General features: G+C 38.3%; 1 protein-coding gene across 2 annotated transcripts in view; it reads right to left on the bottom strand.

The window, feature by feature from the left end:
* Positions 1-2,488: 2,488 nt before the first annotated feature.
* The window catches only part of LUZP4 (leucine zipper protein 4), a 42,579-nt gene continuing 32,230 nt past the window's right edge, over positions 2,489-12,837 (bottom strand). For both annotated transcript variants that reach the window (XM_070257307.1, XM_070257308.1), the window contains exons 6-8: positions 10,457-10,509; positions 4,294-4,414; positions 2,489-3,172 (exon numbers count right to left, since the gene is read on the bottom strand). In XM_070257307.1, coding sequence (XP_070113408.1) covers positions 3,098-3,172; positions 4,294-4,414; positions 10,457-10,509 — 249 coding nt within the window. In that variant the 3' untranslated portion in view covers positions 2,489-3,097. The remainder of the gene's footprint in view (positions 3,173-4,293; positions 4,415-10,456; positions 10,510-12,837) is intronic.

The raw sequence follows: 12,837 nt of genomic DNA, 5'->3' as shown, positions 1-12,837 counted from the left end.
TGAAGAAAAAGAAAGCATGATAAAGGGACAGAGTGACAGCAGTGCTATTTTAGATAGGGTGGTCATGGAAGGTCCCCCTGAGGTGATGGAAGAAGTGACATTTGAGCAGAAACCAGAATGACAAGAGGGAGGAAGCCATGCAAATGTCTTGGGAAGGGTCTTCTAGGGGGAAAAGTGTTCTAGGCTGATGGAAAAGCAAGTGCAAATGTTCTTAGGCAGAGGCAAATGTTCTGAGGCAAGAGCGTGCCTACTGTGTTAGAGGCATAACAAGGAAGCTATTGTGGCTGGAAAGGTGTATGGGAGAAGAAAACTAGAAGGAAATAAGATAGGAGAGCATAGCCAGGGATCAAATCACAAAGAGGCCAAATCATGTACAGACAACTTTTTAGTGTTTCCCTCCATTTAACATAACAGAGCTGCAGCTTGAAGGATGGGCAGAATCCACAGCAAAGGAGCAAAAGAACATCTCAGAAAGAGACAACAACATTGAAGGAAAGACATGAATGCTTCAGAGGTTAAGAGTATGGACTCTGCAACTTGAGAGATCTGGGTTCAAATGCCAGCTCTGCCACTTCTAGTTGTATCATGATCCCGCTCCTGACCAATAATAGAGTGTAATCAGTTGGTACATGCCAGACCCTATCTCTAGGAGACCTAAGATCAGAGGAGGGTGGCTGCATTGATGGAGTGCTGCAGATGCAGCCAAGCAGAGGGTCCTCCCAACATCCACTACTATATGCTGGATAGAGTATCAGAGCGGAAGTTCAGTAGAGGGGAGAGAGGGAAGATGTCCGACGTGTAAAAAGTACGAACCAGGGGCTGGCCCCGTGGCTGAGTGGTTAAGTTCGCGCGCTCCGCTGCAGGCGGCCCAGTGTTTCCTTGGTTCGAATCCTGGGCGCGGACATGGCACTGCTTATCAGACCACGCTGGGGCAGCGTCCCACATGCCACAACTGGAGGAACCCACAACGAAGAATACACAACTATGTACCGGGGGGCTTTGGGGAGAAAAAGGAAAAAATAAAATCTTTAAAAAAAAAAAAGTACGAACCAGAAAGACTGAAACAGATAAAGAGAAGGAGAAAGGGTAGGCTCTACAATCCTACCTGGTCTTGGGTAGGAATGTTAGTTACCACTAAGGAGTAGTCCACTATATAATCTCAGACTTTACCGTGTGTGACACACATGGTTGGGGCCCACAACCAGAGTTTCTGATTCAGTAGGTCTGGGGTGAGGCTGGAGAGTTTGCAGGTGATGCTGATGATGCTAGTTCAAAAATTAGTGCTATGATTGCTGTCAAATGAAGCAAATTGAAAATTCAGTCAGCCTGTTTCTTTGTTCATGTACTGACAAATTGGCTACAGTGTTTATCTCTTGGCATTGATGAAACTGGCTGTCTATGCTCCTGTACATTTTTGATGTTATTCAAGGTAGAGTTGTGAGTTATATGGCTGCTGTTTAATATAGAAAAGAGACCATCTGGAGCTTGGAAAATACTCCTAGGTTCATTGACTTTTGTTATTTCTTTTTACTCATTATTATCCATCAGCAAGCAAGACATTGAAAACAGTTTATCCCATATTCTCTGTTGATGAGGATATGAGAAGACAAGCTTTTTCATATTCTGTACAGCAGTTTTTCAATATGTGTAACATTCTAAATAAGTACTTTTTTTATCTAGCAAGTCCACGTCTAAAAAATGATCATTTGGAACGAATTGGAGTTATACTGCAAAGATATAGGTGTGTGGATGCTCATCATGAGTTTAATTTACAAAAATTCAAATTACAATATCCCTAAATGTCTAGCAATGGGAAACTGTATAAATACTGTGGAAAGCTTTACTATGGAAAAAATCTTAGTGTCAAGAAAATAAATATAAAGGTAGATATTACAGCTGTTATGTGTGTGATTTTTTTTGGCATTTTGTATTTTCTAAAATTTCTTCAATAAACATGTATTGTTTTTGTGATCAGAAGAAACATTCTCTCTACAAATCACTTGATACAAATTATATTATGAAGCTTCATGCACATTGTCATTCTTTATATTCAAAATTAAGACTTTGCAGCAAAGCTACAGCAAAGTATACAGACCTGAAATTAAACTGATGGTCGTTTTACTTTTCAAAACAATGTTATTAGTGTAACAGTCTTTACCATCTGTTAATTTGGATTACAAAGCAATAGTATAAATGAGCCAGACCAGAATCCAACTTTTCCTATATTTCTACACTGTATTTAATTTTCCTTGCACAAACAACCGTTAAATGTGAGGACAGAATTTATTAAATTAGACTAAAGACCACCAGCCTTACATGGAAGCACCAAATAATCATAAACCAATATTTTCAGTGTACTGTAACAACAGGCTTAGCTGGACAGAGTTGAGATCCACTCTCAACTGTTGAGATCACTGTACTTTGAAAATGTGTCTGTATCAAGATCATCATTACTTCAGACCCCAAGTATCAACGGACGGGAAAAAAGTCGCATTTGTATTTAAACTTTATTAACTTAATATGTTCACAGAAAGTGACAAAACAAATTAAAATTATTATAAATTCATGTCAAAAGTAAAAGCATAAATTCCTAAAAAAATGTAAAAGCTTGGATACAAATTTACCATTTTAATAATTAAAGAATAGAATTCAGTCTTACTGACTGACTTTTGAGGCACAGAATATTTAGTCATAAAAGATACTTGTCTTGCCTTGCTCTACTGACGAAATAGAATCTACTTAGGATTCATATGTGGCTTCTAGAGCTCAAAGAACAAATTCAACCAAAGAAACAAATTCTCTAATCTTGAAAAGGCATGTAATTCTGAAAACATAGCTGTTTTCCTATAATCTCTCCGTCACCTTCCTTCTTGTGCCACCTCTCTGCTCTTTTATGCAAACAAAGCTAAACATTTGTTTCCTTTTATGTAAACACTTAGTTTTGACAGATTACTCACATTGAAGCTTACATAAGGAAAAATATATTAACAAAAGCAGTAAAAAGTCAAATATGGAAATATATACATGCTGTTGAATAAACTTCATTACAATATCCCTGTTAACAGCAAATCTTTAAGAGGAAAGCACTCTTTGGTCTTCAGAGCTGATAAATTGATCCTGGTCCTTTCCTCACTTTCAGCTTAGAGAATCTCTCATTGAGCGAAAGCTTAGTCTGTGAAGGAGAGAAAAGCTATGACTTTGCGGGGTTAACAATCTTACGAAATATTCATGAAACTTGATTATCAAAAGTAGACAGGGGACAGCCAGAGAAGACTGCAAGTAACAGGAGGAAGACTGAGTTTGAAGAAAGTGCATAGAGCTCTTCTCTGTGACCCTAGAAGCATGAAGTAGTTTGCCTGATCTATGGTATACCACTCAGGCCACCTCTTGGTTCTTACAGGCTAAATAGCGGCATCAAAGGGCTTTAATTGAAGAGGTGGGGAAGAAAGCATACTATTACCCACAGATTAAGTGGGTAAGCTTCCACAGTGGGGTGAGGGTCTGGCTCACTTCTATTGAGTGGAGATTAAATGCTTCGACTATGCTGACTTCCAACTGGTGTTATTAGTCTACAACCAGCTGGAATACCTCAAAGATCTCCCAAGGCTTAACTTTCAGTTTCGTTCATATATAGACTGCCACTGAGCCTAAGTTTCTTTCTCCATCTTCAAAAAACACACTTTTCAGCACCACCCCAAAACCTAAAGCAGAAACCAGATTGATACTGCTCTGAGGCACAGGTGGTCTCTATCCATTACTACATATTGCCTATTTTCCTCTTGTAGGTCATATACTTTTATGCAGAACACAATTAATCAAACTTTGGATGGAACAGGCTGCTCTGGTTAATTTAATTTGTTGCTAACTGAGAATTGGCAGATAATTCTTTCGGTTTCAACTCCTGCTGTGAAAATCTTCAAAAATACATTAGTGTGTTTCTTTTTGCTTTAGTACATTGTCTGGTAAACATAGCTGTCTTCTTGGCAAGTGAGAACCATATTGAGCCTTAAGGCCACCACAGATGTAAACACAGTACACCGAGCTAAATCCGTGTTTAATTTGAAGTTCATTTAAAAGATGAGTAATTAAGGTCAGTGTATTTTCTTGACCTTTGTGTTTTTCATGAAGGTGGAATACAGGGAAGAAATTTCTTGTGTATTAAGGGCTCCAGATAAGCTCTGGTTAACCACATTTTTTCCTATACACAAAAGACATTCTTGTATATGCCTAAAATAGACACAGTTTCTGTAACATCTCATGAAGAAGCTTACTGTGCAATTCTATTACATTTACCTGATTACCCATTGCTTGAAAGTTGTATTTCAGGTATATTCCTCTGGGCTGGGATGGAGAATTCTTGATTGTAGCATATTTAGCTGTTAGGTGTAAAGCTCTAACCCCATGTCTCATGAATCTGTCAATTAAGCATAATATTTAATAAAAATATATTTGACAACCACTAATTAGATGAGCAACATTCAGCCATTCAATTTAACCTCTTGAGGTCTCATTTCCACCAGCTATAAAATGAAGAAGGGCTAATTCAAGAACCCCAGATTCAAGTACGGAATCTGGGAGTGTTGTGTTTGTATAGCATTCAAGAGGATCACATGCATGCATTAACCTAGCCTTTTTTATACTGTCACTTCAAAACCGCTAGATGAGTTTTTCTACTTTAAATGCCAAAGCAGTTTTACTATTATTTAAGTATAGTCACATCTATAAGCATTTTGGAACAAAAGTAGCCAGAGCCTCCAGATAGAGAAAAAATGAATTAGTAGTTGCTTTGGGCTGGGAGAAAGGGAGGGAAGGGAGTGAAGGGAGTGAATGGGGAGTGACTAGTAATGGGTATAAAGAGTCTTTTGGGGACAATGGAAATGTTCTAAAATTAGATTATGGTAATAGTGACACAACTCTGTTAATATACTAAAAACCATTGAAATGGGTGAATTTTATAGTATGAAAATTATACCTCAATAAAGTTGTTACAAAAAAAGAGCACATGGATACATAGGAATTAATACAAAAAGCAGGCTGGCTATCCAAAATTTTCATTCTGCCACGGTGCAGGAGTATCCTCTATATAGGGCCTCTTGAATGGCTGCTAGTGGCTCTGGTTCTTGCTTTGTCTTATTGTAACCACTCTTCACGTAAATAAACAGTAGAGAAGAATTTTTTTTAAAAAAAGGATGGATAAACTAAAGCAATCCTGAGAAAAAAGAACAAAGTTGGAGGCATCACAATCCCTGACTTCAAAATATACTACAAAGCTACAGTAATCAAAACAGCATGGTACCAGCAGAAAATCAGATGCACAGATCAATTGGACAGAATTGAAAGCCCAGAAATAAAACCACACTTCTACGGACAGCTAATCTTCCACAGAAGAGCTAAGAACATACAATGGAGAAAGGAAAATCTCTTCAATAAATGGTGCTGGGAAAACCGGACAGTCACATGCAAAGGAGTGAAAGTAGACCATTATCTTTCACCATACACAAAAATTAACTCAAAATATATTAAAGGCTTGAAGGTAAGATGTGAAACCATAAAACTCCTAGAAGAACATATCAGCAGTACACTCTTTGACATCGGTCTTAGAAGGATATTTTCAAATACCATGTCTACTTGGGCAAGGAAACCAAAAGAAAAAATAAACAAATGAGACGTCATCAGACTAAAGAGCTTCTGCAAGGCAAAGGAAACCAAGAAGAAAACGAAAAGACAACCCACCAACTGGGAAGAAATATTTGCAAATCACATATCCAACAAGGAGTTAATCTCCAAAATATATAAAGAACTCACACAACTCAACAACAAAAAACCAAACAACCCAATCCAAAAACAGGCAGAGCATATGAACAGACATTTTTCCAAAGAAGATATACAGATGGACAATAGGCACATGAAAAGATGTTCAACATCACTAATCATCAGGGAAACACAATGAAAACTACACTGAGACATCACCTTATACCCATTAGAATGGCTATAATCACCAAGACAAAAAATAACAAATGTTGGAGAGGCTGTGGCGAAAAGGGAACCCTCACACACTGCTGGTGGGAATGCAAACTTGTACAGCCACTATAAAAAACAGTATAGAGATTCCTCAAAAAATTAAAAATAGGGGGCTGGCCCGGTGGCTGAGTGGTTAAGTTCACATGCTCTGCTTTGGCAGCCCAGGGTTTTGTGGGTTCGGATCCTGGGTGTGGACATGGCACTGCTCATCAGGCCATGCTGAGGTGCTGTCCCACATAGCACAACCAGAGGCGCTCACAACTAGAATATACAACTATGTACTGGGGGGCTTTGGGGGGAAGAAGAGAAAAAAAAAGAAGATTGGCAACAGATGTTATCTCTGGTGCTAATGTTAAAAAAAATTAAAAATAGAAATACCATATGACCCAGCTATCCCACTACTGGATATTTATTCAAAGAACTTGAAATCAACAAATCAAAGAGACTTATGCACCCCTATGTTCATTGCAGCATTATTCAAAATAGCCAAGACGTAGAAGCAACCCAGGTGCCCATCAACTGATGAATGGATAAAGAAGATGTGGTATATATATATATATATATATATATATATATATATATATATACACAATGGAATACTACTCACTCATAAAAAAGACAAAATCATCCCATTTGCAACAACATGGATGGACCTTGAGGGTATGATGCTAAGTGAAATAAGCCAGACAGAGAAAGACAAACTGTATGATTTCACTCATACGTGGAATATAAACAAACACATAGACAAAGAGAACAGATTACTGGTTACCAGAGGGGAAGGGGGTTGGGGAGTTGGCATAAGGGGTAAAAGGGCACATATATACAGTGACTAACGAATAATAGTGTACAACTGAAATTTCATTGTTATAAATTTTCAATGTTATGAACTATTATGACCTCAATAAAAAAAAACAAAAAACGGATGGCTAAATAATTCAAGGGAAAATGTTTACCACATGTAGTGTCTTAGTCTATTTGGGCTGCTATAACAAAATACTGCAGACTGGGTGGCTTATAAACAACAGAAATTTATTTCTCACAGTGCTGGAGGCTGGGAAGTCTGAGCTCAGGGTGCCAGCAGGGTTGGGTTCTGATGAACGCTCTCTTCCGACTGCAGGCTGCCAACTTCTAGCTGGGTCCTCATGTGGTGGAAGGGGCATGGGAGCTCTGTGGGGTCAGTTTTACAAAAGCACTAATCCCTTTGGCTCCACTCTTAAGACCCAGTCACCTCCCAGAAGGCCCTACCTCATAACAGCATCACATCGGGCATTAGGATTTCAACATTTGAATTTTGGGGGAACACAGACATTCAGACCATATCATGTAGTCACACTTTATCAGAGGTAGAGAACAATAAAAGCCCAAATGTTGTGTAGTTATCTTAACATGGTCAGTTCAGTTGCTGTAGTCAGTGGTTTTGTGTCAGATATTTTTTCACTGGTTTTCTTCCTGATTATAAATATTGTTCCTACTAGGACTCAACTGAACCAAAACCAGTGTTCAATTTGGAAAAAAGAAAGCGAGTGCTCTGAGAAATTAAATAAATATTGGTTTCCTAATTAACTTTTAGTCATAATTTCTCTTTCCCCTCTTTGTTTTCTTTAACAACATACCATAGAACATATACATGCTTTTTTGTTTATTGAACACAATATATTGCATTCTTAATTTTAAAAGCAGCTAAGTGTAACATTCTAGATATGGTAGGCAGAATTCTAAAAATGGCCCCCAGAGAGTTCCCTCAAGACTGTGAATATGATGAGACATCACATCCGTGAATATATTACCTTATCTGGCAAAAGACACCTTGTAGATAAAATTAAAGTTACTAATCAACTGACTTTAAAATAAGGAGATTATCCTGGATTATCTGGGTTGGCCTAATCTAATCACATAATAAAAGCAAAAGAAGGGGGCAAAAGAGGAAGTTAGAATGATTCAAAGAGTGAGAAGGACATGACTTGCTGTTGCTGCTTTCAAGATGGAGGGGCCACATGAGAGGCAACTCAGGCTGCCCCTGGAAGCAGAGCGGCCCCTGGCTGACAACCAGCAAGAAAACAGGACCCTCATTCCCACAACCTCAAGGAACTGAATTTTCCCAACATCTAGAATGAGCTTGGAAGTGGATTCTTCCCCAGAGCCTATGGACAAGAGTGCAGCCCGGGCCCAGCACCTTGATTTCAGCTCCCTAAGACCCTAGGTACAGACTCAGCCAAGCACACCTGAACATCTAAACTACAGAACTATGACATAACGGGTGCTGCTTTAAACTCCTGTTTGTAGTAATTTGTTTTAAGCAGCAATAGAAAACTGATACACTAGGCTTTTAAAGAATTTAACCTCATCTTTACTTGTACTTGTGGAGAGACAATTTGGTAGAGTAGAAAGCCCACAGATTCTACAGCCACAAACCAAATTTGAATATAGCTTCTACCACTTACTAGTTGTATGACTTTGAGGAAGTTAATATATTCTATCAAGTGCATTTTATTGATCTGTAATATACAAATGTTCATACCTAATTCACAGGATTGCTGGGGATTAAATTAAATCACAAATGTAAAAGTGCTTAGCACAATTGACTATTCTTTCTCACCATTCACCAAAATAAACTCAAAATGGATCAAGGACCTAAAGGTGAGACCTGAAACCGTAAGGCTTCTAGAAGAAAACATAGGCAGTACACTCTTTGACATCAGTATTAAAAGGATCTTTTCGGACACCATGTCTTCTCAGACAAGGGAAACAATAGAAAGAATAAACAAATGGGACTTCATCAGACTAAAGAGCTTCTTCAAGGCAAGGGAAAACAGGATTGAAACAAAAAAACAACCCACTAACTGGGAAAAAATATGTGCAAGTAATACATCTGAAAAAGGCTTAATATCCATAATATATAAAGGACTCACACAACTCAACAACAAAAGATTAAACAACCCGATCAAAAAATGGGCAGGAGACATGAACAGACATTTCTCCAAAGGAGATATATGGATGGCCAATAGGCACATGAAAAGATGCTCACCATCACTAATCATGAGGGAAATGCAAATCAAAACTACACTAAGATATCACCTTACACCTGTTAGAATGGCAAAAATAACCAAAACAAAAAATGACAAATGTTGGAGAGGTTGTGGAGAAAAAGGAACCCTCATACACTGCTGGTGGGAATGCAAACTAGTGCAGCCACTATGGAAAACAGTATGGAGATTCCTCCAAAAATTTAAAATAGAACTACCATACGATCCAGCTATCCCACTACTGGGTATCTATCCAAAGAGCTTGAAGTCAGCAATCCCAAAAGTACCATGCACCCCAATGTTCATTGCAGCATTATTTACAATAGCCAAGACGTGGAAGCAACCTAAGTGCCCATCAACAGATGACTGGGTAAAAAAGATGTAGTATACACACACACACACACACACACACACACAATGGAATACTACTCAGCTGTAAAAAAGAACAAAATCGCCCCATTTGCAACAACATGGATGGACCTTGAGGGAATTATGTTAAGTGAAATAAGCCAGATAGAGAAGGACAATCTCTGTATGACTCCACTCATATGAGGAATTTAAACATGTGGACAAAGAGAACTACCTGGTAGGGGCTACCAGGGGAAAGGGGGGGTTGGGGGTGGGCATAAAGGGTGAAGGGTTGCACCTACAACATGACTGACAGACAATAATGTACAACTGAAATGTCACAAGATTGTAACCTATGATTAACTCAATAAAAAATTTAAAAAAGAAATGTTTAATTAAATAAATAATGATTTTAAAAGAGTGCTTAGCACAGTGCCTAGCACATAATAAGCACTCAGTAAATACTACCTATTATTAATCTGCTTCTATGTCCACAGTTCTTTCATCCCTTCCACAGATGCCTTTGTTTAGGCCCATTTTAAAGGGAGTATAACAGCATTCTTCCCTTTCCAGCTGTAGTTCTGGAAGGATACACAGATGCTCTTGATAATCATCACCAGGCAAAGTCCTCCATGATTGAAGTTTTAATTCAATCATTTGGAACACTGAGGTTTATATAGTATGTCTAGTATATATTATTATTAAATAGCAGAAAAGTTTTAATCTTAAGATTGAAAATGAGGAAAAATCTTCATGGTACCAAATTCTTCAGGGTGGCAATTCCTGCATGCTTTAAGTAGAAAGGATACAACATCAAGACACTTATACTCACCATATGAAAACAGGAAATGATGCATGGAAATCTCAAATATAAACATAAATTCAAGTCAGGCAGTTTTACTTATGAATTTCCTGGTTCTATATTTGGATTGTTTACAGAAATTGTTATGGACAGCTCAGAATCAGACCCTAGAGTCCCCCTACTGGAAGCTACATTTGTCCATTTTTGTTTCATTTTCACCCTAAGAATAAAGTTAGTGGTATAGATGTCTGTCTGCAATTACCTTTCAGATCTTCGATAATTTTCATAGGAGTCGTGATCATTTGCCGGTGAAATCTATGGGAAAGGTGGAAACAAATCATGTAAAAGCCTTCCTTACTCAGCACAAAGTGCTTATTTTCTATATTTTAAATTGACTAACATTTTCAGTGACAATATTCTCTTTGTGTGATCCTCAGTCTAACATTCAATTTCAGATTTTTCTCCCCTATTCACAGATACAAGAATGTCAAAGACAGTGGACCCTTAGAGATCAAGCAGTCCAATCCCCTCACGTAACCAATAAGAAAATGGGGATTCAAAAAATTCAAATGATGTCCCCAAGGCCTTATAGCTAGTAGTGACCCAGAAGGAAAGTTTCAAGATGTAGATGTGGCTGGGATCTACACACTGGTTGTCTGCATCAAGGGGAAAGATAACAATTGTAGATAAAATCGACAAAGGGTGTCCTTATAATCTATAGAATAGGCCTGTGACCTTGACAGTATTCAAGATAGTTAAGTGAGATGGAGAACTGTATTATCCTAATAACTTAATTTTAGAAAGTCTCACTTCTACCTCAATCAGAGATTTCAGGTGAAAGTTAGGATTTTTTTTCAATAATTAACTTAAATCTCTTATTCACATAATTACCTAGTAAGTGACAACAAAGGTTACACCTACATGTGGTCAATGAAACAAATCAAAGCATAATCAAAACATTCCATTCAAATGTTAATTGGCCCAGATCACTCCATAACTGAACTGGTTTCAGTGCATCCAGTTATATGTAGCTAGTATTTGGTGGTCCAGCTGTTTTTATATAAACTCCTAACTACAGTTATAGTTTGCAGGTGGATTTGGTATTAAAAGCCTTACAAATAATATAATAGCAGCCAAGAAAGCTGTAGAGCCAGTAGACTATTAAAACGCAGTAACACATGGAGGTATTCTTAAAAGTTAACATTTACAGATCAAATATTCTCTTATTGGAAAGTTCATGTTTAAGTTGGAAGTACGTGTTAGTGTTTACAAGTAAACATGCCACTGAAGGCAGTCTTGAATTTGAGATAACTGTGTGTCTAATGGCAATGACTCCATGAGTTAAAGAGAGCCTCGTGTACTCTCACCCCATACTCTACTGTCAACACTAGTTAACAGAGTCCTTGCTAAGAACTAAAGAAAGATAAGGATGCCACTAGAATGGAGACATAGTTATATACGGAAACCAGTGGCAATCATGACAGATTATCCGGGGGCTTAACTAGGTGGTGGAGAAGCAAAGTAGGAGAAGTGAGAATAGGAGCAAAGGAAATGGAGAAACAAGGGCAGGAATTAGAACTGGAAATTATCGGAAGAAAGAGATTTGAGATAATGTGATTATTTCTAAAATAAATTGGTCAATGTCATTTCCTTCCTTAAAGTCAATAGTCCTGCATTGTCCTCAATATAGAATCCACACGCTAGCATGGCAAGTAGGCCCACCATGATCTGCTCCTGACTCTAGAACTCTGCAGCACACAGTCTGAAAACTACTGCAGTTTGACCAAACTAAGCTAATTGCAGCCGTGGGGGATCAGAGTTTGCCACCCCAAAATGTGTCTCTCTTGCATAATCATTTTTGGGAACAAAAGACTCAGGAAGAAACTTTGACCTCCCCTCAACTGCCCAAAAGTCTTTAAGATAGAAGGTCTGTCCCAGGGAGGAGCTATCACTATAGCTAACTCTAGGTGTGCTAGACAGGAACGCACTAGCAAGCCCATTTTTATCAAAGTTTTCTTCGGGTCTCATTGTCCATAAATGGCCCGGCAAACATTTGTTTATCAAACATTTGCTTTTCCATCTCCATGTGAATTGCCTTCCTCCCCTTTGAAGTCCCAAACCACAATCCCCAATACCCTCCTTTGTCCTTAACTGAAGATGGTATTTAAGGTGGTGGCTTCTGCCATTTTGGTGAGTTACTCAGTTTTCCCGGGTTTCTCTCATGTATACATGTTGTTAAACTTTGTTGGATTTTCTCCTGTTATTCTGTCTCATGTCAGTTTAATTCTTAGACCAGAGAGAAGGACCTAGAGGGTAGAGGAATAGTTCTTCCTCCCCTGCACAGTGTACCAAATATGCCATGCTTTCTTTCACTTCTATACCTTTACACATGTTGTTTCCTCTGACTAGAATACTTTTCCACCTTTTCTGCTTTGCTTACTCCTACTCAGCCTCTAGGACTCAACTCAAACACTATCTCCTCTAGGACGCCTTCCCTGATCTCCCTAGCTGGTTCGGGATTCCCTCCCCTATGCTGCCATAGCACCTTGGGCATACTTCTTATCTAAGAATTTCTGCTATGGCTTTCTTTCCTTCTTTCTTTCTTCTTTCTGTCTGTCTGTCTTTCTGGGAGTAAAGATTCTT

This window comes from Equus caballus, chromosome X (assembly GCF_041296265.1).
Source record: "Equus caballus isolate H_3958 breed thoroughbred chromosome X, TB-T2T, whole genome shotgun sequence".
Taxonomy (NCBI): Eukaryota; Metazoa; Chordata; class Mammalia; order Perissodactyla; family Equidae; genus Equus; species Equus caballus.
This window is presented reverse-complemented; position numbering and strand designations above follow the sequence as displayed.